The 26,618-nt window shown below is 41.6% G+C and overlaps 1 protein-coding gene across 1 annotated transcript in view; it reads right to left on the minus strand.

Moving 5' to 3' along the window:
* The window catches only part of HLCS (holocarboxylase synthetase (biotin-(proprionyl-CoA-carboxylase (ATP-hydrolysing)) ligase)), a 266,102-nt gene that overhangs the window by 5,955 nt on the left and 233,529 nt on the right, over window positions 1-26,618 (minus strand). Inside the window, exons 5-8 of the mRNA XM_006862567.1 lie at window positions 17,084-17,151; window positions 15,021-15,181; window positions 8,259-8,373; window positions 4,938-5,151 (exon numbers count right to left, since the gene is read on the minus strand). Of these exons, the coding sequence (XP_006862629.1) occupies window positions 4,938-5,151; window positions 8,259-8,373; window positions 15,021-15,181; window positions 17,084-17,151 (558 nt within the window). The remainder of the gene's footprint in view (window positions 1-4,937; window positions 5,152-8,258; window positions 8,374-15,020; window positions 15,182-17,083; window positions 17,152-26,618) is intronic.

Consider the following 26,618-nt stretch of genomic DNA (forward strand, 5'->3'; position numbering starts at 1 on the left):
ATTATAGTGATAGTAAGTCCACTAGAGAGTTGTACGTTTTTTCTCTTAAAAACCATGTCACTCCTGCTAATTCTGTGATGATGATCGGTGGTACCACTTCTTCACCCCTAAAACTTTTATGAAACATCATGCAACTCTGGATGTTCTTGGGGAAAAAGAACTGAGCTGACAAGCAAAGTGTGATCTCATAATGTTGGGTGGTATCCACTGCAAGTTCAACTCAGGTTACTACTGCATGTTTTGACCATTCTCTAAATGTGCCTGTTAACTTGTATCCTGGTAGAAACGTTTGGAAGTACAGAATCCCTCCCTCACCCACAAATTTTTATTTTGAAATTTTCAAACCTGGAGAAAAATGGAGAGTAGAATAAATCTCATATTCTGTCTCCCTATGTTTACTGCCAACAGCTTCCATATTCATTTCCTCTCTTGAAACATACACCTACACCCATATACACACAGAGTTTAAGTACAGAATCACACCCCCTTTAATTTTATTTTGAAAAGTTTCAAACCTACAGAAAAATGGAAAGAATAGACTAAATCTCATATTCCCTTCACCTACACTCTCTACCAACTACTAACAATGTCCACATTCAGTTCTCTCTCTTGTTATACACACACACACACACACACGTATCTTTTTTTTAAATCCTGAACCATATGTTACAGATATCATGACAGTCTGTCCCTAAATACTTCAGCATGTATCTCTGGAGAACAAGAACATTCTCTTATAAAACCACAATACCATTATCACCCTCAAGAAATTCAATCTTGCCAAAATAATATTATCTAATATATCATCCATGTTCAAATTGTCCCATTAATATATTTTATGACCATCTCCCCCCATTCAGGACCTAGTTATGGATTATGCATTACATTTAGTTGTCAAGCTACTTTAATCTTAAATAACTTCTCCACCTTCATTTTAGCTGTTTGCTTTTCAAGACATTGACATTTTTGAAGGGTAGAGCCTAGAGTTTTATTGACACTGCCTTGGAATCTTCCCAGAAGCATTGGTTAAAACCGAGATTGCTGGGCCCCAACCCCTGAGTTTCTGATGGAGTCTCTCATTCAGTCAGATGTTGTTGCTACTTGTCATTGAGTCAACCCTGACTCATGGCAACCCCATGTATACAGATTAGAACTGCTCCATAGGACTTTCAAGGTTGTGTATGTCTCTGGGGTGAGCTTGAACGGCAAACCTTTTAATTAGTAGGGATGGGGATTCTGTTAGAATTTGCCTTTCTAACAAATTCCCAGGTGAGGCTGTTGCCGATGGTGCTGTGGGACTTCACTTTGAGGACCATTATTACATAGTTGTTATTGTTATTGTGTGCCGCCGAGTTGATTCTGACTCAGAGAGAACCTGCATAGGGTTTCTGATTGTTACAGAGAGTGTCACACAAGTAGATTTGTCTGATTGCTTCCTCAGACGAAATAAACTGGGCAGGAAAACTCCTAGGGGAGGTGTGTCTTTCCCACTGCACCCCAACAGGAGCATGGGGCACCTGCCGGTCCAGATACTGGTGAGGTAAACTTGGTCCACCAGATGTCTCTATTATAAAATCAAAAATAAAATGTGTTTGTTGAGTCAATTTTGACTCATATTGACCCTTTGTGTGACAGAGTAAAACTTCTCCATAGGGTTTTCTTGGCTGTCATCTTTATGGAAGCAGATTTCCAGGCACCACTGGATGGGGTTGAACAACCAAACTTTTGGGTTAGTACTGTTGTTATTGCTAAGTGCTGTTGAAGTGGTTCTGACTCATAGTGACCCTGTATAGCGTTTCCAAGGAGTTCCTGGTGGGTTTGAACTGCCGACGTTGTGGCTAGCAGTCCAATGCTGATCCTACAGTGCCAACCCAGGACTCCTCTGGCTTAGTAATCCAGGACAAAAGATTTGCCCCATCCAGGAACCTTTCTCCATTACAAAGGTAAAAGCAAATTATTTAGTGCTTGTTTTGGCAGCACATATATTAAAACTGGAGTCCTGGTGTGGTGCTGTGGGTTAATGAGCCAGACTGCAAAGCCGTTTGAACTGCAGTTCAAGCTTACGAGTCAGTCCTCAGAAACCCTATACAAGGTCACTATGAGTCGGAACTGACTCCATGGCACTTAGCAACAAATATTAAAACTGGAATGATACAGATAAGATTAGCATGGCCCCTGTGCAAGGATAACACACTAATTCGTGAAGCATTCCATATTTTTACTAGGAAGGGGAGGGCAATACACAAGAAGAGGGAGGGGGACAGACAAACAAGGTAGATAAAGGACCACTTAGATAGGTTTGCATGGGCTAAATGGGACAGAGGTATATAGTAATGTATGCTTAACCTTAGAACAACAGAGCTTTGTGATACAGAGACTGAGGCATAGTCTGAATGAATAAAGGAGGGGAAATAATGTTAAGATGCCTGACTGTCTTATGAATATTCATTTCCCTTGCCTACTATTGTAAAATAGACACTTGAGTGGGATAGAAAGGAATATCAGGAAACATGATTACAGAAAGCTTGTAAGCCCATGTTCAGTCTATAACTGACTGGAATACCTAAAAGGGGTTCTAGAACTTGCCCAGTGAAATAGGCTTCTTGCAGAGCCTTCGTAGTGTATAGGACTTTAGGAGAAATCCTGAGTCCCATCCAGAAACTTCTGAGGTGGGACATTCCCACTTGAAAGGACAAGCAGACCAGCCTGGAGCAGCTAGAGGAACAGAAGATACTTGCTGAAAAAAGACCAGCAGGAAAAAACAAAAACAGCAGTCTGTTTGGCTATAACAAGAACAAGCAAGTTGAAAAGAGGAAACAAATCCTTACAGCAAGGATCATTCCCAGCCCATCCACACACAGAGTGGACAGAGATGGGCAACTTGGATATTGGCTACCCAAGGTGTGAGTGGGGGACTACAAAGGCAAGAAGTGACTGGCTTACAAGCTTTCAAGAGGGAACCTAGTTCCAGAGGGTGTGGAGGAAGGTAGAATCTCCACTGAGTAGTATCCAATCTGTCTAGGTGGGGCTGATGAAATGAAATGCGGATGGGTCTCTTGTGATGCAACGGTGAATAATTGTTATCAGGACTGATTGTGAGGGTTGGAAATGTAAAGGCAGATGTTTTATAGCAAGGATGGGAGTGATAAACTGTTCAGTCTAGGAGCGGAGGTCCCTCAAACCATCAAGGGAGAAGAGCGGAGAGTGGGACCCTACCCAGAGAAGCAGTGATGCCTGAGATGGAGGCAGAGACGATGATGTGGAGAGATGGAGCAGCTGAGGACTTTAGACTCAGAGAGGGAGAGGGGCTGTGTGCTGACAACCGGGGTGCAGACTTGTAGTGTTTACCCTTTGGTTGGCTGATGATGCATGGAGGGGATTGTAACCATGACAATGAAATAGTTTACAGGGGAGAACATTAGTTTTACATATGATAGAATGAATATAAAACTAATGTTCTCCCATGTAAACTATCACATAATTCACAATAAAACATTAAATAAATAAACTTTTTGCAATATTGCATTAAAAAAAAAAAGAACAAGCAAGTTGTTTGCTGGAGAGCCATTAAGGTAAGCAATCAAGTCCCTTCAGGACAAACCTCCCTCCAAGACTGAAACTCAAAGGGAACACACAAGCAAGCATTTAAGGTAGCTGGTGACCATGTTGGTTGACATGTGAGTGAAAGTGGGGGAAAGACAGTAATGAAGACATGTGCTGAGTTTGACCACATCCCGTAGACGCTTGTTGACCTTGAGATAAGAGAGAGAAGAGGAAGAAGGGCTGGTAGGTCCGAAGTTTGGTGAGACTTGGGAACTCCTGAGCCCATGGACACTGACCTAGCCATGGAGCTAAGAGTGAATCATCCAGCTGATATGAAGTGGGAGGAGATACCCAAACTTGCAGATAGTACCCGTTTGTCCTAGCCTCAATGGCTTGGTGACCAGAGCTCGACTAGAGGAAGTTAAAGAAATTTGATAAAGGAATTACTACAATTTGATGAACTTCACCTATATTTATGGATGTAGCAGCTCAAAATACCAACTGAGAGGGAAGGAGTCTTCACATCCCCTTGGTATACAGAGTTGATAGGGATGGGCAACTTAGACAATGGCTACCCAAAATGGGGGAGGGGGCTATAAAGGCATGAAGTGGCTGGCTTGCAAGTTTTCATGAGGGACTTGAGTTTTAGAGTGTGAGGGGGACGGCAGAATCCCCACTAAATAGTTTTCATATTGTCTAGATGGGTCTGGTGAAAAGAGATGATGATAAGATTCTTATGATTCAATAGTGAGTAACTGTTATCATGACTAATTGCAACTGCCACAATTGTAAACATAGAAGTTTTGTAACATAAAGTGGGGAGTAGTTAATCTTACATTCCAGGAACAGAGGACCCTAGGACTATCAAGAGAGACGAGCATGAGCAGAACGTGGGGCCCTAACCAGAGAAGCAGTGACACCAGAGATGGAGGCAGACATGGTGACATGGAGAGACAGAGCAGCTTAAGACTCTATAGACTCATAGAAAAAGAAAGGCTGTATGCTGGCAGCCAGGAGGCAGGCTTGCAGAATGTGCCCTTGGACAATTTAAATGATTATGTATTCCTGAGTGTTTTTGTGTACATCAAAACACACACACACACACACACACAAAAAAAAAAAACAACAACCCAGCGGGAATAGAAGCAATTACTGTTAAATGATGTACAGAGGGAATTGTAATCATTGCAATGAAACAAAACACAGTAGGATGAGTGTAAAACGGATGTTTGTTCTCCCATGTAAACTATCACTCAATTCATAATAAAAACTTTAAAAAAAAAAACAAAAAAAAAACTAATTATTTAGCCAGGTGCTTAGCATCTAATTAGAAGACACTGAACTACTGATTGAATAAAGGAATTATAAAAGAATTAAGAAAAGCTAATACTAACCTGTGTATCCAGTATTTATAATACAAGGGGAGTACACCATTGGGCCCATTGTCCTGAAATGTGCTGATCAGTTTCTCCAGCTCTGTCGCAGTTCGAGCGATGAGAAGATCAGCTCTTAAGGCCTTCAGATCTGTCCTGTGTTGCTTATTGTATTCTGTGACAAGATCATTGATGCATATGGTAGGGTTGCTATTAGTCACATTCACTCCACAGCCTGGACAAAAACAAATAAACAATGGAAAACCAAGTGCAGCTCACTATATTGCTGACATCTCATATTCCTTTCAAATACCCAGAAAAACTTAGTTTTTATTATCCAGTTTCTGCTTCCTTTCCTTCATTTCAAATGCTCCCAAAATTTATCCATCTCTGGCTCCTTAGAAAGTAACTTATATCATTAACACGACCTTCCTTTTCAACTTTCCTTTATTATCATTGGTCATCTAGGGCCATCCCAACATCACCGCAAATAGGAATTTGGAAAAAAGCCACATTTGATTCAGTTTAATTAAACAAATGCTTATTACATGGGTAGTCATAAATCAAAATCACCTCCACAGCAATTGTTCTTAAGAATGGGAAAGGGGGCAGTCAGTGGTGGTAGAATTCTTTCTTCCCGCAGGAGAGCTGAGTTCAATTCCCCACCCATACACATCACGTACAGCCAGCACTTTCCTCTCAGTGGGGCTTGTGTGTTGCTATGATGCTGAGTGGAATCCTGGGGTGGCGCTGTGGGTTAATGTACTAGACGGCAAGGTCAGTCTGAACCACAGTTTGGTGATTCAAGCTCCTCAGAAACCCTATACAGAGTCACTATGAGTCAGAACAGACTCGACAGCACTTAACAACAACAATGATGCTGAACAGGTTTCAATGGCACCTCCAGATTAAAGCAGACTAGAAAGCCCAGGCAATCTAAAATTCTGAAAATCAGCCAATGAAAACCCCATGAGTCACAACAGTCTGATCCTCAGCCCATCATGGGGATAGCAGGCCTGGGCAGTATTTCGTTCTGTTGCGCATAGTCACTATGTGCCAAGAGCCAACTTGGTGGCAGCTACCAACTGTGACATAAATGGGACAAAACTTCTCAGAGTTGCAATTCTAACCAAGAACTGTAGCTGTGCTCTGAGCCCAACATAAAATGAAAATCTTTTGCTTCTTTTCCCATTTGAAAACCAAAATATACTTTTGAAAATAGAGACTCTTATTCAGGACTTAAGGAGTCAACTCTAGATTCAGAGATTTCAAACCTTGGTCCTGGCATCTTTTATTGCTTTGTTTCACTCTGTTACAGTATTAGCAAGAGGGTCAACACATGTTCAGTGACTTTTACAAACACCTGCCATACAAGGCTTCTAGAGAGCCCTGGTGGTGCGGAGGTTGTTTGGCTGCTCCCCAAAAGGTTTGAACCCAAAAGCTGCTCCACGAGAAAAAGATGTGGCAGTCTACTTCCTTAAAGATTATAGCCTCGGAAATCCTAGGGCCATTCTAGTCTGCCGTGTAGTTAAGTCTGCACTGTGAGTTAAGAACTGACTTGACTACATCAGGTTAGGCTTGGTTTTAACCCAAGGTTTTAGAAGAGTCAGTGACCAACAGTGTTGTCCGAGTGGGCTTACCTATGCTGTTTCTCAATATCTCATCCTCTCAGGGAGAGACTAGAGTCTTCAGAGAAGGGCCCTGAATCAATCTCAAAGAGGTCTGACATGAAATACTGCAAGAAGTAGACACTAAGACTATCATGTATTCAGAGCTTCTATGAACAAATGTGTCCTTGTGTGGCACTGGCACTATAGACTATGCACTAGACTGCTAACCACAAGGCTGGCAGTTCAAACCCACCAGTCGCTCCTTGGAAACCCTACACAACAGGGTCTCTATGAGTTGAAACTGACTCAATGGCACTTAACAACAACAAAGAAAAAAAATCCCCCCAAATACCCACTACAGACAGAAAGATGGCATTTCCAAACAACAGCATTCAGCCATTTGCATTGTGAAAGAATGAAGTGATCGGTCTTAGATTTTGTTAGTAAAGAATTGCACTTCAAAGACTGTCTATTAAAATACAAAGCAATGTAAATTTGACACTACAGCAATGGGGTGGAGCTTACAGTTGCCCATTCCATAACAGGCACAAAATATGTAGTGCCTATGTTACAGCCTCGCAAACCCTGTATAGGGTCACTATGAATCGGAACCGACTCCACAGCACATAACAACAACATGGAGTTCAGGGGAGTCCTGGTGTGGTTCTGTGGGCTAATGCGTCAGACTGCAAAGTCGTTTGAACTGCAAAGATCGGTGGTTCAAGCTCACCAGCTGCTCCTTGGAAACCCTACACAGGGTCGCTATGGGTCGGAACCGACTCGACGGCACTTAACAACAACAACAACAACAACAAAAATAGTCACATTGGAACACTAAACCTCTCAGAAACACTCTCAACTGATCTGGCCCTATTTATACACATACCGTGACTGGAAACTATAAAATTCCAAGGAAAGTCACTCCATAAGATTATCCATAGTCCCTACATGTTGTTGTGAGCGGCTGTGGAGTTAACACCGACTCACGGTGAACCCATGCACAACAGGATTGAACTGCTATGGCATACAGGGTTTTCACTGGCTGATTTTTAGAAATAGGTCTCCAGGTTCTTCTTGCTACTCTGCCATATTGGGGAAGCTCTACTAAAACTTGCTGTGCATCACAGCAATACTCTAGCCTCCACTGGTAGACAGGTGGGAACTATGCATGAGGTGCACTGGCTGGGAATGGAACCCAGGTCTATCACATGGAGGGCAGGAATTCATCCACTAAGCAATTCATGCCCTCTCTCCCTCAACATGCTGCTGTTGGTGTTAAGGGCCATCAAGGCAGTTTCAATTTGTAGCAACCCTGTATGGGGTTTCTGAGGAGCAGCTGGGGGTTTGAACTGCTGACCTTGTGGTCCAGTGTTTATATTACAGTGCCACACCAGGAGCCCTTCAACATAGCCATGGATAAACCATTTTCACTTTTGTTATTTTGATCATCAAAAAAATGCCGGCATAAAGACTTTTAAAAACTGTGCCAATCAAAAACAAAAACAAAAACAAAAAACAACAACCAAATCCATTGCTGTCGAGTCGATCCCTGCTCATAGTGACCCTACAGAACACAGTAATACTGACCCACAGCATTTCCAAGGCTGTAATCTTTAAGGAAGTCAACTGTTGCATCTTTCACCCACGGAGCAACTGGTGAGTTCAAACTGCTGACCTTCAGGTTAGAAGCTGAGCACGTAAACACTGGGCCACCAGGATGCCTTACACTTACCAATAAGTATATAAAATGTTTCTCCCATAAGCGTTGAGTTAACCAGAACTCCACCAAGCTTCATGAGGTCACTGTAATAAATATCATTGGGCCACTTCACTCGCAAGTTGATATCCTATGGAAAGATCTGCACATTAATCAAGGAATCATAGGACACAAAGGGACCACCTCAGATCAAATAGGTAAAGGATAAATGACCAGGATACTCCTGAAACAAACAAAACACAGGACTTCTTCTCTCTTCATTTCCAGAAAGCAAATCACTTCTTTGAGACATTCCAATGTAAAAGTACCACTTAGGGCTAGGAGGAGAGAACCAAAAAACAAATGAGGGGATTCCAAAAAGTTCGTGGAAAAAATGGAAGGAAAGGTTAATGAAATTTTCCTCAAACTTTTTGTCTATAGCATACATCTCAGCACCCCAACTCCATCCCATCACTAATCAGAGTCATCAGAAACACTTTCTGACAATGCCCAGCTTGTGAATTACGTTCATTATCATGTTCAGTATCAAAAACCACCACCATGGAGCACCCATCAGGTGCTGGGTGCTAGGTGCTGGGTGCAGGGAGAAAACAGCACTCTCAGGGTGTGCTTCCCTGAGTAGCTCTTACTTGAGAGACAAAGATGGCCCTGGATTAACTAACATCATAAACATAAAGGCAAGTAGCTATGTCTCCAGTAGAGTGGAATGAGGATATAAAGGAGGAACTCCTGTACTGAGTTACTAGGGAAGGCCACACACCACAACTGACTATTGATATAGGTCCAGCGCATTAACCTATAGATTACCATTACTGCTTGAGTATATATATATATTACATATAGCGGAGTCCTGGTGTGGCACTATGGGATAATGCATCAGACTGCAAAATCATCTGAACTGCAAAGTCGGTGGTTCAAGCTCACCAGCTGCTCCTTGGAAACCCTATACAGGGTCACTCTGGGTTGGCAACAACTCAACGGCACTTCACAATAACAACAACAACTGAGAATGAACTTTCCATCTTGAAGTGTGTGGTCTGAGCAGTAGAGTGAACCAAAGGTAGACACTGCCTTCCTCAAGCTGGCCAACCAGTTCCCCTTCCCTCCCCTGTGACTTTGAAGTTGGGACACACAAGTTGCACTGGTTACACTGAGTGGGCACTAGAACCATGGGTCTCCTAGACTTCTAGAACCATGGGTCTCCTAGACTTGGGGCTAGCAGCCTGGTTGGGCTCTGTGTGGAGACACGAGACTAGAAGAGAAAACAAAGTTAAGGCAAAAGACTGGAGAGTAGTGGATGACCTCTAAGAGCTATAAGGCAACGCTTCCTGTACTCTTGGGGTTGGGGTGTCCCATATGTGCTGGGGACAGCATTGAGCCCCTTCTCAGTCAGCAGTGCTGTTAGCTGCTACTATTTTGGCCCCCGACTCATGGCAATTCTATGTACAATAGAACACAATGCTGATTAGACTGTTGTGAGAGCCAGTGCTGTGATGAAAAGATCTTCACTGGTAGATTTTCAGAAGATTACCATGACTTCCTAGTCAGACATAGTCTGGAATCGTCGCACACAGGTTCAGCAACACGCAAGTCTCCACTAATAGATGAGTGGTGGCTGCACGTGTAGTGGCTGGGAATTGAACCCAGGTTTTCCTACATGAAAGGCAAGAATTGTACCACTGGACCACCACTACCTGCTAAGCACTCAACATTAGTATCACTCCCATTCAACAGGGAAAGAGATTGAAGCTTCAAGAGACCATGTGGCTTGCTTGAGGTCGCAGCATTTAGAAGTGGTAGGGCTGGAATCCATTCCCACCTCGAGCCTATGTGTTCAGTGCCAGGCTACGGGGTCTGTTAGAGTTCCTGGATAGTGCAAATAAATGGTTAAATGGTTAAATGACTAACAAAAGGTTGGAGGTTCGAATATACCCAGGGATGCATTGGAAGAAAGGTCTTGTGATCTGCTTTTGAAAAAAGCAGCCACTGAAAGTCCTATGTAATCCAGTTCTACTCTCACACCCACAGGGTCACCAGGAGTCAGAGTCGACTCAATGACAACTGGTATGGGACCTGTTGATTCTATGAAATCCCCTTCTCTCTTTCTAACAGGACTTCTTTGTAACTCAGCTAGCTAGAGAGTATTTCTGCTTTTCAGAACTTCACCTGCCTTAGCAGAGCATTCTGGGCTGAGAGAAGTCATTAATGTATGAGCAGAAGAATGCAAGTATAAGCAAAATGTGGGATATTCACTGTGACCTCTAACTGATAAGGCGCTTTATAGTTCTTTTCGATCTAGCAGAGGGGTTTTCAATGCAAAGAGGATTTAGCTCTCCAGAGGACTTGACATTGCCTGCAGACATGTTTGGTTATCACCACTGGGTGGGGGGTGGCCAGGGATGCTGCTGAGCATCCAATGCACAGGCCTCTAAAACAAAGGATGATCTCCATCAAAATATGAATAGTGCTGAGATGGAAAAGCTCCCATCTAGAAAATTTATAATGTAGACACTTTGGTCTTTGCTGTTCTCCCAAGTTTCTGTTGTTTCTCCTCTCTTGCTTCCCCACACCCAGCCCATATCCACCATCACAGCAGGGAGAACAAGAACCTGCTTCAGCAGGGAGACACAGAGTTCTTAAAGTTCAGAAACAACTCCACTACGTGGGGCTGAGTGATCATGAGCTGTCCTTGCCTGGTCTTTTGCTCTTCTCTTCCTTTATGCTTTCTGATCCAGTCAGGTCAAGATGTAGCTTATGAATCTCTGAGCTCTTACACAGATAAACAAGGATATGTATACTAAGATGAAGGCAACATATTGGTTCTTCTTCATTTATGACATCCTTGCTGCTTTGATCCTCCTATGTACAAAACACCATATTAGCCACAGGGAGACCAAAATAAGACGAGTACTGCCTCCAAAGAGCTTGCGACATTGAAGGGAGATAGAACAGGAGCACAAATAACTCTGCTTCAAAGGAACATGAGGTAGATATCATAAGAGAAGTTCAGATGCCTAAAGCTCCATAACATGCCAGAAGGTCACTGGTGGTTTAGTGGTAGAGTTCCCAACTTCCATGTGGGAGACCTGGGTTCTATCCCCGGCCAATCCACTTCATGCACAGTCACCAACTCTCTGTCAGTGGAGGTTTGTGTGTTGCTATGATGCTGAACAGGTTTAGCAGAGCTTCCAGACTAAGATGGACTAGAAGAAAGGCCTAGCCATTTACTTCTGAAAATCAACCAATGAAAGCCCTAGGGGTCACAACTGTCCAGCCCATTACTGATCATGGGATGGTGCAGGACAGGGCAATGTTTTGTTCCACTGTGTATAGGGTAGCCATGAGTCAGGGGCTGATTTGATGTCCTGGTGTGGCACTGTGGATTAAGCAAAGTCAGTTTGAAACACAAGGTCAGCAGTTTAACCTCACCAGTTGCTGCTTGGAAACTCTATACAGGGTCGCTATGGGTCAGAACCAACTCGAAAGCACTTAACAACAACAGCTAGGTGTTAGAGGAAGAAGAATTTCTAGCAGGAGGAGTTGGGAAACGGCATTTGAGCAAGGCCTCAAAGGATAAGCAGGATTTCAGCATGCAGAGGAGAGAAGAGCAAGGGAGTGTGGAGGTGGGGCAGAGCACAGGTGCCCAGCGATGCTGCATCTGAGAAGGTGGCGGGTTAGCATGTGTATGCTGATGGTGCCATCTTTCTAGAGACTGGAGGATGGGGGGTGGTAGGAGTGAAGCATATAAGTGTGAAGCATATAAGAAAAGCAAACTGTACTCAGTTTGGGCCTATTTCAACCAACCTGTAGGCCTACTGTGTGAGCAAACTGGATTATATAAAAATAAATCTAATTCATGAAGGATACAAACTGTTGGTGGGAAACTTTTAAAGAGAACAGGAGAGACAAAGTCCCAGCTGGGAGCAAGCATCCCTCACTCATCTTACTCCTGGCATAGCCCCTCAAACACAGCAGCTACGTGTATGAATGCTCACCAAATCACAAATGAGACCACAACGTCAAAATCAAAGCCAGTAAAAGACTAAAACAGGCACATTTCATCTTCCAGGTTAAATTTTACTTAATTTCCTCAGACTAATTCACTTGACAGTTTCACTGTTGCTAGAGTTAATAATGTTTTCTCCCATGATGTTGTTATTACGTACCCTAGAGCTGTAGTGATTCATAGTGACCCTCTCTATGGTTTCCATGGAGCAACTGGTGGGTTTGAACCACCAACCTTGGTTTGCAGTCCAGTACTTATCCTACAGTGCCACACATAGACTCCAATGATAGAAGTTGATAGTCTCAATTGCTTTTTACAAGACAGGTTTTTAACAGTAGGATGAGCCTGAAACTCATCAGAATTAGACACAGCTAGGATGTCATGAGTAATGAGGAATAATGAATGTCATATTTGAATGGGCATGTCACTGGCTGGATAGAATGCAGGAAATTCATACTTTAGAACTGATTATCTCTGTGGAATACCCAGGTTTTAAGCAGAGACGATGAGGACACGGTCACATCAGGAGTTACAAGGGGAGTAGAGAGAACAGCTTCTTCATTTAAATGCTGATGACAAGACCACAGATTATTCAGCTGAGAGTTACGCTCTTAACACCATGCTTTAGGGATCAACACAACATATAGAACCAAGAGCCCCAAACCCACTGCTGTTGAAATGATTCCAACCCATAGCAACCCTATGATGCAGAGTTGAATTGTTCTTTAGCATTTCTGAGACTACAAATCTTTATGGGAGCAGACAGCCTCATCATTCTCTCTCAGAGTGCCTGGTGGGTTTGAACCACTGACCTTGTGATTAGCAGCTTAATGCTTAACCCACTGCACCACCAGTGTTTCATATTGTTGTTGTTGTTAAGTGCCGTTGAGTTGGGTCCAACTCATAGCGACCCTGTATAGGGTTTCTGAAGAGTAGCTGGTGAGTTTGAACCCCACTGATCTTGCAGTTCAAACTGACCTTGTGATCCAGTGCATTATCCTGCAATGCCACACCACAACTCCATGTATATATGTGTGTGTGTGTAAAACGTATGTATGTATGTATGCATACATGCATGCATGTATGTTTGTACGTAGTCCTAGTGTCAGAACCACAAGGTCCACAAGGTTGGCAGTTCAAACCCACCAGCCACTCCCCAGAAACCCTATATAGGATCCTCTCGCTGAAAGCGAAGATGACTTAAAATACTTACAGACGAAGATCCAAAATCTTTGGTATGGGTTGCACCTCAATGTAAAGAAAACAAAACTCCTCACCATAGGACCAATAAATAACATCCATATAAATGGGAAAAACTGAAGTTGTCAGTGACTTCACTTTGTTTGGATCAGCCATAAACACTCATGGAAGCAGCAGTCAAAAAATCAAATGACGTATTGCATTAGGCAAATCTGCTGCACAAGACCTTTTTAAAGTGTTGAAGAGCAAAGATGTCAGCTTGAGAACGAAGGTACACCTGACCCAAGCCACGGTATTTTCAATAACCTCATATGCATGCAACAGTTGAATAATGAATATACAAAACCGTAGAGAAGAATTGATGCGTTTAAGTTATGATGTTGGAGGAAAATATTAAAAGTACCATAGACTGCCAAAAGAACAAACAAATTTGTGTTGGAAGAAGTACAGCCAGAATGGTCCTTGGAAGCCAGGATGGCCAGACTTCGTCTCTCATATTTCAGACATGTTAATAAAAGGGACCAGTCCCTGGAGAAGGCTATCAAGATAAAGACCCCCAATGAGATGGATTGGCATTGGCTCAAGCGCAGCAACAATTGTGAGGATGTCGCAGGGAACGGGCAGCGTTTGGTTCTGTTGTGCATAGGGTCACTATGGGTTGGTATTGACTCAATATCTAACAACAACAATAAATTAGTAACTGAGTAGTTATTAACAAGTATCTGGCAGTAACAAAGAAACCGGCACATCTGTCTTTACAGCCTAGATGATGAACTCAGTCAATTGCAGACAAACGATGCCTTTGCTGAAAATCAGATTGTGCTCTAATTCAAGGCAATCACATATGTGTCAGAGCAGAATTATTGTGAATGGAGAGTTTCTGGGGAGCACAACTGGTTAAGCACTTGACTACTACTAGCCAGAAGACTGGTGGATGGGATTCCTGCAGAGGTGCCTTAAAAGACAGCTCTGATGATCTCCTCATAGTCCTGAAAATCCTCTGTACAAGTTCTCCTCTGCACACATGGGGTTGCTGGGAGTCAATCAACTTAGCAGCATCAAACCACAACAATCTTAGAGACACAGATCACCAGGCCTTTCTTCTTGTTGTTGCTGGGTATATTAGAACCACCAACCTTTTGGTTAGTAGCCAAGCACGTTAATTGTTTGCGTCACACACAGTCATACTTTCTGAGAAGAGATGGTAGTAAATGGAAGTAAGAAATGAACAGGCTTTTAACGTTCACAAAATAAACTTTTTCTTTTTTTTTTTTTAAAGACATGCTTTAATTAAAAAAAAACAAAAAACAAAAAGGCTTGCCCTTCCTAGGATTTTTCGAGAAGTCTGACAAACAGGATGGAAAGGGAATTCTGGGGAATAAATCTATTTTGGCAAGCAAGCCCGAAGCAGCAATAAAATCTGATGGTACTTTTAAAACTCCAGAAGCCCTCCATGCCAACTTTGCAAGGAGCAGGTTAGGGCTCTACATGCAACAATTATGAAAACATATACCACAAACAAAAACAAACCAACCCCTACACGCACTACAAGGATTTAAAAGTGCACATACCTGGTACCCAGGAAGCGATCTCACGGCTTCCACCACGGCCAATGACATCAGATGCTGAACAAAAGGGATTCGCTGTCCCAGCTGGGATTTTAGCGGGATGGAGACAAGTAGAGTAGAGAGAGCACATCCCACTGGGCTCAGCCAAGCATTCCTTCCTCGTCCTGGAAAACAAGTACTGTTGTTCACATGAACTCACTCAGAAGGGCCAGAAAATGTGACCAGGACTTTGGAGCCATCTGGTCAAGAGACTGTTGTTGTTAAGTGCTGTTGAGTCAGTTCTGACTCACAGTGACCCTGTATAGGGTTTCCAAGAAGCGGCTGGTGAGCTTGAACCACCCAATATGTGGTTCAAACTAAATTTTCAGTCTAGTGGTTTATCTCACAGCGCCACACCAGAGATAGCTATTAAGATATAGCTCCCTCAAATAAACCCTGGCTTATTATAATGCCTCCTGGATATTCTGGGGTTAACTCAATATGGAAGAAAAGCTTTTAAAGATCTGAAAGTTCTGCTGCCAAAAAAAAAAAAAAAAAGTTTCTGATAATTAGTATCATTTTCAGCCTCTGTGAGTGATATGGGGATGGGGGTGGGGAGTTGAGAGAAACCAGACTGAGTTCATGTTGATTTGGGAGTTACTTTTTAGAAGTGGTTCCTTAGGTAGTGATGGCTGCACAGTTTTGTGCATGCATATACTAGAAACTATTGCACTGCACACATTAAATGGGTACATGAGTAGCATCTAAAAAAGCAGCAGCTGCAACTAAAAAAAAAAAAGAATGATGTCTAAGATTAACCCTCAGAGTTATTATTTTTCTTAAAGAAGTCAGAGGGGAAAAAATAGAAATGAAGCGTAACTAGTTAATCCAAGATCTTCTATATATAATGTATTTTTGTTTTTAACCCAGCATATTGAGTCTCATAGTTTTGGATACAATGACATTTTTTTTTTTAACTTCTTTTTGAATTATGTTCGTAAGACATATTCTTGAGAAATAACTGGGAAATAGTGCATTCCTTATTTCTTTACTGCTGAGAAAGTCATGAGCGCCTCTGAAAGTTAAGAGCACATTGGGTCGGCCTGGTGCCAATTACCACGTAGAGCCCCGCCGAGTGCCTTTCACTCATCCCTCCATCATCTGCCTCCTGTACAGACCTCAAGTGGATTCTGGGAGGATATGGGATCAGTAGCTAGTGGTATGTGAGTACCACTCTGCTTCTCTGTGGTAATGGTGTGAACAGGCCTTGTTTGGATGTCCAACCAAGACCCCAAACATACCAGCTGCCATAGAGTCTATAGCAACTCATCGTGACCCCATATATGTCAGAGTAGTCATGTGCAATCTATGGCTTGCAATGGTGGATTTTTTGGAAGTAGATTGGACTTTCTTATAACCTTTCAGTTAGCAGCCAAATGCTTAATCACTTGTGCAACCCGGTAACTCCTGAGAGTCTGCTACATGCAAATTCCAGGCCAGCTGGGAAATGACTCTTTATAGAGTCTTCTTGGCTGTCTACTTCTCCTTGTCTTGGGACATTCAGTATAAACCCAGAAGGCACTTCACATAAAACCTCAGAAAAATAAACACAATGGGGGCCTGGTATGGCACTGTAAGAAAGCACCAGACTGCTAAAAACCACAAGTCTGGCAGTTCAAACCCACCAGCCACTGAGTCAGAACTGACTAGACGACACTTAACAACAACAACATAACCCATGGGCTCTCCATAACTCAGAATAGACAAGACAGTAATAGTTTGTCGTTGCTTTAGAAATAACATCGTTGTGATTCACAAACTACAAAGCTTCAAATGTTGTCAGAATGAAGAATTTACAAGATTTAGCTCACCTAACATTAAAACTATCACATGCAAGTGTCAAGTAATTAATACACATTAACATCTCAGAATACCTGACATTTCCCTCCCTCTTTCCCCATTTTAGGAGGATTATGCCTTTTAACACACTGTCATCCCCATAACAGCACACACAATCAATTCTCTAACTACAGGAGTCACAGATGTTAACAGAAAACCCACATCAGAGATAACAAAAGTCTACTGACCTTGGCCTTGCGTCTGCTGGACTGCGATGGCTATTAAACCCATTTCCTGTGGCGTCTTAAACATCAACCTGCAAATGGTGTGGGGAAGACTGGTCAGCCAGAACAGGGGCTAGTGATATGAGAACTTACAATGTTTTCAAAGAGAAGGACACTATTTACATTCATTTACGAACGTGTGGTTTAAGAAGGCTCAACTCCTCTTTGTTGAAAAAAATCTGTAGAAATGGAAAGCCACACTTCCTACTTCCTGTAGTGAAAGTGACTAGCAGGGGACCAAGAAAACACCATTTAATATCAGAAAAGAGTGTGTGGGGGAGGGATACATCTATCTGCCTCTGCTGTTAGTTTAAGACTTCTTTAGATTGCGTTTCCTCAGAATATTTTATCAGGTCCCCCTCCCTTCCCCCCGCCCCATGTGGTGTGCCTTCTTCAAGTGACAACTTGCAATTCCTGACATTTGTTTCTACTTACAGTGCATTTCTGCCCGAACACAGGACTATAATCATAACACAAGTTTCTGATTATTTAGAAAACCAATATGGTGGCAATAAAGCAGTTTAAAAGATACACTATCCCCTGAGAACTAATTATGTTTGAACTATAGTAAATAAATCTACACCTTCTGAGAACTCGAGAGAACCCTGGATTATTTTAGGCTTGAGTTGCTTTTAAAATGGTTTCATTTAAAAGAATACAAACTTCCCTTCTGGGGATAGGAAGAAAAGCATACTATATCTCCACTAAATGACTCAACATTAACCTTTTCTTCCAAAAAAGTTAAGAAAGAAGAGGGTGAAAAAACACCCTCAATTGGAGAATTCCCTCCATTTTAATGCTCCCTTAAGATGGTTTTCTTCTACGCTTCCAGTAGTTTCTTCTCAAGTACTGAACAGATTTAGTTTGTGGTAGGATTTATTAACGAAAAAAAAATTTTAGTCTGGATGTGTGGATCATACCCATTTATCAGTGCAGCTTTGATGGCCTTTTTGAACTACTTTATTATTATCATTTGGGGGGGTGGGTAATGGGAGGGTTTAGAAGAGAGGTGAAGGATGAGGAATAGATGGCATTTTGTGTGAACATCAGGTTTCCAATAATAGTCCCCGAGTTGGAGAGAGATGCAATGAAGACATTTCGATCAAGCTCTACGTAACTATTCATCCTGTCCTCCAGCTAAAGGAGCGGGGTAGGAGTCTACAAATGGCTGGGACTCAGTAAGAGAGGAAAAGACTTAAAAGCAGAGAAAAACAACACGTTATGTCTCCCACACTCATCTCCAGATAGCACGTCCACCATCATGGAACTCTTAATGCCACCACGTACGTGCCTGTCCCATTCAGAAGAGCCCAAAGGACACCATGATTTGCTAAGAAGACCCCAATGGCACAGGGCAGAGGCTCAGTGGCTGACAGCAGCTCTCTCACACTGCTGCTGGAACAAGCACAGGGCCATTCTCCTCCAGGAGTCCGCCCCGAGGCTGCTGTGCCAGCCTCACTTCCATCTCATATGAAATACAGCTCTAGAAGTATTTCTCTTGGACGCCATGAATAACTCATTGAGATTGAGAGTGCCTATACACTGTTAGACTCGATGAATAAAGCGTCCTTTTCTTGTGTGGAGCCGCAGAAAGTCTTAAGAAGGACTCTTTGTTATGCTGGGGGTTAACATTGTCTTCTAGGAACCTCTGTCTTCTAGAGGATCCCAGTCACCCCTTCACTTGGACTTGGAAGTCTGCAGGGTCTCCAGGGATGGCTAACAAACTTTTAAACGGGATGGAGAGAAATGATTTGGCACATTGCGAGCAGATTGCCAGGGTTCCTTCTATTCCAGGCGATGGAGGATGTTCCTTAAGTAATTGTGTAGAGACGATAGACAGTCATATGCTACAGCCAGTAATGCAGAAGGTGGAATGGGGGGTGGGGAATAAGTGTCCAAGTAAAAGGTTGGTTCAGAAACCAAACGCAAACTTCTAGAACAAAGAGAAATGATTAAGGGAACATATGCACTAAACTGCTAGGGGTTTGGCAGCAGTTAACAGAGCATATTAATGAGAAGACTGGAGTCTGTGCTGTTGAAGGCCAAGAGGAAATTCTGCAAGGAGGGAGACAGCGTAGGGAAGGAGGTAATGCTTGCTTGGAGACAACTGGAGGCCGGCAGATTTATTTGTGCTATCTGAGATAACTCTGGGGGCCAAACCGCACAGCTCCTGGTCAACAAAGAGGCATTTATGGACTTTGTAAGATTTTGTATTTCTGAAAATTAAGTTGCTTGAGTTTGAGTTTGCTTTAACAGAGAGGAGAAACCATAAATGCATTTCCATCCTTCGTTGATGATGCCCTCAAAAAAGGTAAAAGAAAGAAAGAAAGAAAAAGAGGGTTTACAGAATGACTACCTCCCTGACTGTATATTTTCTTTCCTCACTGGCAAAGATTGTGGATAAAAGATTTCTGTGAGTGACAGCTGGGTATATTCACCATAGCACCATGGAATGTTCAAGAACAACACTCTGTTTTTGTACTCTTTGGAGTCTGAAAGAAGTAGAGCTCCAAAAGGGCCACTTTGCAAATGAGACAGCAACCTGACCACTTTGGTTATTCGGAACATCACAACCTCTGACGAATGTTGCATCAAAGGGAATATTCTTAATTCCACAGTCATAAAAATAAAGCCTCATTGTTTTTGCTTTGTGGCAATGAATATTGGTGATAGTTACACAATATGACTGATGCAACTGGGTTTATTGAATTGTATGTGTGAAAAAGTTGAATTGACTAACAGTACATATCTATATTCTTAAAGCAACAACAAAACGAAAATGTCATTAATTAAGACTAAGTTAGAAATCAACATGGTATGAATTAGTGAAAAATCTGAATGAATATAAATCTACATCCAGCCCTAGTTAATCTGTTTTGAGGACTCGACCCAAAGAAATAGCCTACATTCACTACAGTGTTGTGAAAGTAAAAATTTGGAAATAATCTAAATGTTCAGTAGGGAAACGGTTAAGTAAATTATGGTACACAAAGCAAATGGAATAATTTGTAGTTCTCAAAAATGCTAGTTACTGAGACTGTAGCAACATGAGACAAATACTTGGAATACACATTTTTTTAAAAGCTGGATACAAAGGTAACATATACTTTTTTTCTATCCTTGCAAAATTCTCAGACAAATAGTAGAGAGAGAGTTGACCAAACTATTATGGAGACTTTGTTAGGGCAATTTTTTCTTTTGTTTTCAACTGTGGTTTGCTTTTTGTTTTGTTTTTTGGTAATATGATTGGTTACATTTTCATTTTTTAAATATTTTGAAAAAAATGGTTTTTACCTTTAGATATAATACTTGCAATGAACTGTTCATAAATATTTCTTAGAATCTGACCAAAAGACCTGCTTTAAAAATAAACAAGGCAAACAAGTGATAGCAGCATTCTCGATTACTACACAGGTAGTCCCAGTTCACAGCATCTGAGTTATGATGAACTGCACTTATGTCTAGTTTTTTTTTTGTTGTTTTTTTTTTTAATGATTTGTGTATCTTTTTTATGTATGTATGTATTAAAATATACCTGTAAGCTTATATGTAATGTTTCCAACCCCCACAGACAAAGATTTATAATGATGAATTAAATAATAATGAAAACTAAAAAGAGAGAGACAGATTCTATTTACATTAGAACTGGCTTATAACAGAATCGTAGAATGGAACCCCATCATAAGTCAGAATTACCTTTAAATAGTAATCATGAGCCTATCTATAGTAATTAATGAGCAGAAAACTTTAAAACCAGACTGTACATATATAATATAATATATTTTAAAACTTTTATTCCTTTGAGTTAGTGATTCCATTTCTAAAACTTAATCTTAAGGAATATTCAGACAGAGGAATGAAATAATTCAGAAGTGTGCCTATTCATCAAGCATTACTGAAGCTCTGACAAACCACAAGCACTCCAAACTTACATGAATAGAATGATAAAATTCCTAACATCCGCACACGAAAGAACATATCATCAGTGATCCGGACAAGGTCTGAGGATGGTGCAGGACTGGACACTGTCTCACTGATGATACAATGGACAACAAAGTCCTTTACACAGCATGACTCCAATGGTATTATAAAAGGTAGGTTTTTTTTTTACTTGTTAGGAAAAATACCGAAATAGTAGCTGTGGTTACTTGTGGGAAGTGCAATTGTTTGAAGAAATACAGAAAAATACAAAGCCGAAGAAGATAAGTCATCCACAGAAATCTCTTTTTTTCATTTAAGGCTTCAATGCCTTAGTGTACAATCTTTTAGACTTCATTCCTTTTTATTAACAAAACAAAACTAAAAATGATATAGATACATTTTACAAAGATATGTTTCTGATGATTTGGAAATTTTTCCTTATTTTGGAGTTATTGAAATAATGCATTCTTGTGTGGCACTATTTGGTGAAGCACTGGACTGCAAGGTCAGCTTCAACCACAAGGTCAGCGGTTCAAACCCATCAGCCACTCCTTGGACACCCTATAAAGGGTCACTATGAATTGGAACCAACTTGACAACACTTAATAACAATAACAGTAACAACATATTATACTACACAGGGTCACTAAGAGTTGCAACTGACTCATCATTACTTAACAACAAAAACAGTATAATATGTTGTTATTGTTACTGTTGTTAAGTACTATCAAGTTGGTTCCAATTCATAGTGATCCTGTATAGGGTTTCCAAGGAGCGACTGGTGGGTTTGAACCGCTGACCTTGCAGTTTGTAGTCCAGTGCTGATCCTATAATGCCACACCAGGAATCCATTATAGTGATACATTTTTTTGTTATAAGGAAGGCATGAAAAAAGGGTGTCGTATTCTGATCCCATTACCATAGGTATGGATTCCTATGTATATTTATAGGAAAATGGTAGTGGCGGTAGCTACCATTACGTTGTCCCAGCCTCGTGATGAGCCCACACACTATGGCAGAGGACATCGTCAGTTGGGTCCTGTGCCATCTTCATGATCCGTTGCACATCAGAGTGTCATTATGATCTGTAGGCTTTTCACTGGCTGGTTTTTGGAAGTAGATCAGTCGGCCTTTTATAGAAGAATGTTGTTGTTAAGTGCTGTCGTGTTGATTCTGACTCATAGCGACCATGTCTAGGGTTTCCGAGGAGAGGCTGGTGAGTTTGAACCACCCACCTTGCAGTTCAAACTGACTTTGCAATCCAGTGCTTTATCCTACAATGCCATACCAGAATGTTGTTGTTGTTGTTAAGTGTGATTGAGTCAGTTCTGACCCATAGAGACCTTGTGTAAGGTTTCCAAGGAGTGACTGATAGGTTTGAACCCCTGACCTTGCAGTTCAACACATTATCCTGCAGTACCACACCAGGACTCTGTATTTAAGAATACAGAACACATATTACCCACTGCTATCAAGACGATTCTGACTCACAGCGACCCTACAGGACAGTGATGAACTACTCCTTAAGGTTTTTGAGACTGTAGATCATCACGTGAGCTGTCAGTCTCACCTTTCTCCCTCAGAGTGGCTGGTGGGTTTGAACTTCCGGCTGTGCCATGGGCTACCCAACACTTAACCTGAACACATATTAGTAGTGGTTATCTCCAGCTGAAGGTGGAATTATATGATGTTGTCTATGTGGTTTCTGGGTGGTAAGAAGATTTCAAGTGATTTTTATAGTTTCTTCTTGATTATTTTCTGAATGTTCCAAAAAGTTCTACAAAGGGAAGCACAGAAGTACTTTCATTTTATCATTAGCAAAAAAATGCTATTAAAAATACTTTTTTAACCCTACCTTTTCTTAAGTATGGAGTCCTGGTGTGACACTGTAGGATAAGCACTAGACCGCAACGTTGGTTTGAATGCAAGATGAGTGGTTCAAATTCACCAACTGCTCCTTGGAAACCCTAGACAGGGTTGCTATGGGTCGGAACAACTCAACAACACTTAACAACAACAACAAATTAGACCTGCATCCTCCAGCTCATTGCAGGGATCAGCTTCCCAGCAGAAGGAAGAGCAGCTAACTGAAGAAGGCCTTAGCAGACAGGCTCTGTGGGTCACCCTTGTAACTCACAAACACACTGTTGGGTGCATCTAGCCACTCTTTCTCCTGCTGTGTAGTCTGTGCATGTGGAGGCCAGCTTCAGACCCCTGTCCTCACACAGGCAGTCTCTGAGAGGCAGCTTTCCCTTGGAAGCCATATTTTAAGAGCCTGGAGGTTCAAGTTCACTCAGAAGCATGTTGGAAGAAAGACTTGGTGATCTATCCCTGAAAGCTTTATGGAGTGCTTCGTATTTCCACACATGATGAGTGGAAACTGACTTAATGGTGACTAGTTTGGTTTAGTCTTAAAAGACATGTTGTCAGGATCCGTGAAGGGGCTTATATGGAGGTATTTGACAATTTCTAGAAAATCGAGCCCCCTACCCCTGTGAATCCAGCGCGGCAGGAATCAGGATTGGGAGATAGGGTACCAGCACCCTTGGTGCTTCTGTCTCGGGGTGCTGGGGAGCTTTATTCTCATGGTTCTTTCCTGCTCCACAGCCAGACCTGGCATTGTGCTCTGCTTTCTCCTTGTTTTCGCCTCCTCACCACCCCACCCCCTGCTCTAATCTTTGCTATTCTGACGTCTCCCTTTCTTAGCTCTCAGGAAGACATACATCCTTAGACTTTCCTGAGTTTTCCATATGTGAAAAGAAATCAAATACAGTGGGAGGGGGAGGAGAAGGGGATTCCAGGCAGGAACACATTTCAAGTCAATTACTTGTATTAAGTTATTTTTTAAATGTTACTGGACGATGAATTCTTACTATTGACTATTCCTAACTCTCTTGACTTCTGTGTGGCTTAAGGGAAACTGTGCTAAATTGCATTAAAGTTTTTAAACATTTTTATTACATTTTATTATCGTGTCTTACTGTTTGTTACATTATTACATTATATTTGGGTAGCACTTTGTATAAAAGTTAAAAAATCAAGATAAATGGTTATCCCGTTATAAAAAACACCTCACCCTGACAGTACTACCCTCTATGAAGGAAGGTTGTTTTGTCTTTTGAAGGAAAATGTTAAGTGGTTTCTGCTAAAAACAACAACAGGCAAAATGAAGTGAGCAGCCAATAAGGAAGGTGCAGTGCACAGGATGTGGTTGCATAGAATGTCAGGAGCCCTGACAGTCTCCCCTATATCCAGAGGTCCCACCTGTACTTCTGTTGAAAGAATGCTTGTGGGTCAGGTTCTCTGTCTATGACACCTAGTAATATCCATATCTCCTAACAAACAACAGTGGAAGATGTGGGGCTCATATTACCCATCTCAAACATTATAATACCATCTACTATCTGGTGTGGTGCTGTGGATTAATGCTCTAGGCTGCAAAGTCATTTGAACTGCAAGGTTAGTGGTTCAAGCTCATCAGCTGCTCCTTGGAAACCACATACAGGGTCGCTATGGAGTGGAACTGACTTGATGGCACTTAACAACAACAACAACAACCAGTATCTGTCAAACCAACTGCCATCAAGTTGACGCCAACTCAGGGCAAACCCATGTGTATCAGAGTACAACTGGACTCCACAGGGTTTTCAAATGGCTAGTTTTTGAGAAGCAGTTTTCTAAGTCTTTCTTCCATATCATCTCTGGGTGGATTCGAAGCTCCAACCTTTTGGCTAGCAGCCAAGTACATTAACCATTTACACTACGCCAGGACTTCAAATACCATCTACATTATCGCTAAATCATTTCCTCATTCATAGGAAGGAATCCAGTAGATTCAACGTTCTAGTAAGTCACATATTTACTGTTGTTGGCCTACATTATCCAATAGAGAAAAATAAAATCCATTGTTTCATACTCATGACACTTCACTATAAATATTCAATATCTGAGTATCAACTTCCTATTATCTTAAAGAAGTTCTGGTATGGCATTGTAGGATAAACACTTGACCTCAGTTTAATTTGAACCATAAGGTCAGCAGTTCAAACTAATCATCAGCTCCTCAGAAACCTTACACAGGGTTGCTATGAGTCAAAACCTACTCGACGGCACTTAACAACAACATTATTGAGAACAGTCATGGCGTCGACAGCTGCATCTGTGACCACTTCTAGACCACAGTCCTGATGCTAGGGTTGGTGGCTCCTTCCTATGCTGGAACTCCTGATTTCTCCACTAGGAGTCACCAGATCATGACATCTGCTCAACCCACCTTTCCAGGCTGATCAGAACTCATAATTACGTCTATCATTTTCCAGTGGGTGTGGAAGGGTTCCCAGTGGAAAGCCATCAGCACGTGTCATCTAACCTAAAAGACAACCTGCTGCTGTTCCAGAAGATGGACATTGACTCATCCTGACCGCACGGCGAGCACACACATGGAAATCATTTTCACACATTTTATCTGCTCACCTGGAACTGATTCTGAGTTCTTGCACTCTGAAACTTTACAGGCAATGTGTCCTCTAACTAAGCCTTACATAGTCAAGAAGGAAGATGTTACTTCACAGATAAGGACATCATCTTAGGAAGGTGAAACCACTTATATAAGGTCACAGAGCCAACAGAACAGGAATTCACATCAAGTTCTAGCTGGTTCTAAGGCTCATGATAGTTGTGGATTCCTTTAATATTTAACTTTGAAATTATTATCACTTACAGAAAAGCTGGAAGAATCAAACAAAGAATTCCTAGATGCCTTGTACCAAGTATCCAGATTTCCCAAATGTTAATTTTTACCACATATACTTTCACTGTTTATCTATATTTTTTTCTTCTGAATAAATCAAGTTATTATAAATACAATGCTCTTTTTCCCTTAAATTCTTCATTGCATCTTTCCTAAAAAACAAGGGTTTTATCTTACATAACAAAAATAACAATCAACAATCAGAAAAACTGACATCCATACAACATTATTATCTATTTCACAAGTGTGATAATTAAGGTTTTGTGTCAACTTGACTGAGCCAAGATTCTCAGTTATTTGGCAGTTGAGATGTAGTTATCCCCAGGATGAGACCAAACATACTGTGATCAGCTCTAAGATAAGATCTACTATGCACTGTCAATCAATTAAAAGGACGTTTCCTCAGGGCTGTGGCCTGCTTCCAATATATTGGACACTTAGGCAAAGCTTGCTTGCTCTATTCTGAGTCTGGATCCTGCTTGTCATTCTACCTCTAGTTCTTTGGACTTCAGTTTGCTCAATTGCCTGTCCATCCTAGGAGTTGACAGCAGCTTGTCATATATTACCTGCTCAACCTGCCTGCTATGTCACCTGCTGATCTTGGTTCATCTGACTTGGAACTCTCCCATCTCTACAATGATGTGAGACATTTCTTTGACATAAACTTCTCTTTATATATACATCTGTAAGTTTTACTGGTTGTTTCTCCAGAAAACACAGTCTAAGATATCCAATACCAAGAGTTGGGTGCTGAGCTAACCGATACCTAAAATGTGGAATCAGTTTTAGAATTGGATAATGAGCAGGGGCTGGATAAGTACTAAGCTG

This window comes from Chrysochloris asiatica, unplaced genomic scaffold (assembly GCF_000296735.1).
Source record: "Chrysochloris asiatica unplaced genomic scaffold, ChrAsi1.0 scaffold00049, whole genome shotgun sequence".
In the NCBI taxonomy this organism is placed as follows: Eukaryota; Metazoa; Chordata; class Mammalia; order Afrosoricida; family Chrysochloridae; genus Chrysochloris; species Chrysochloris asiatica.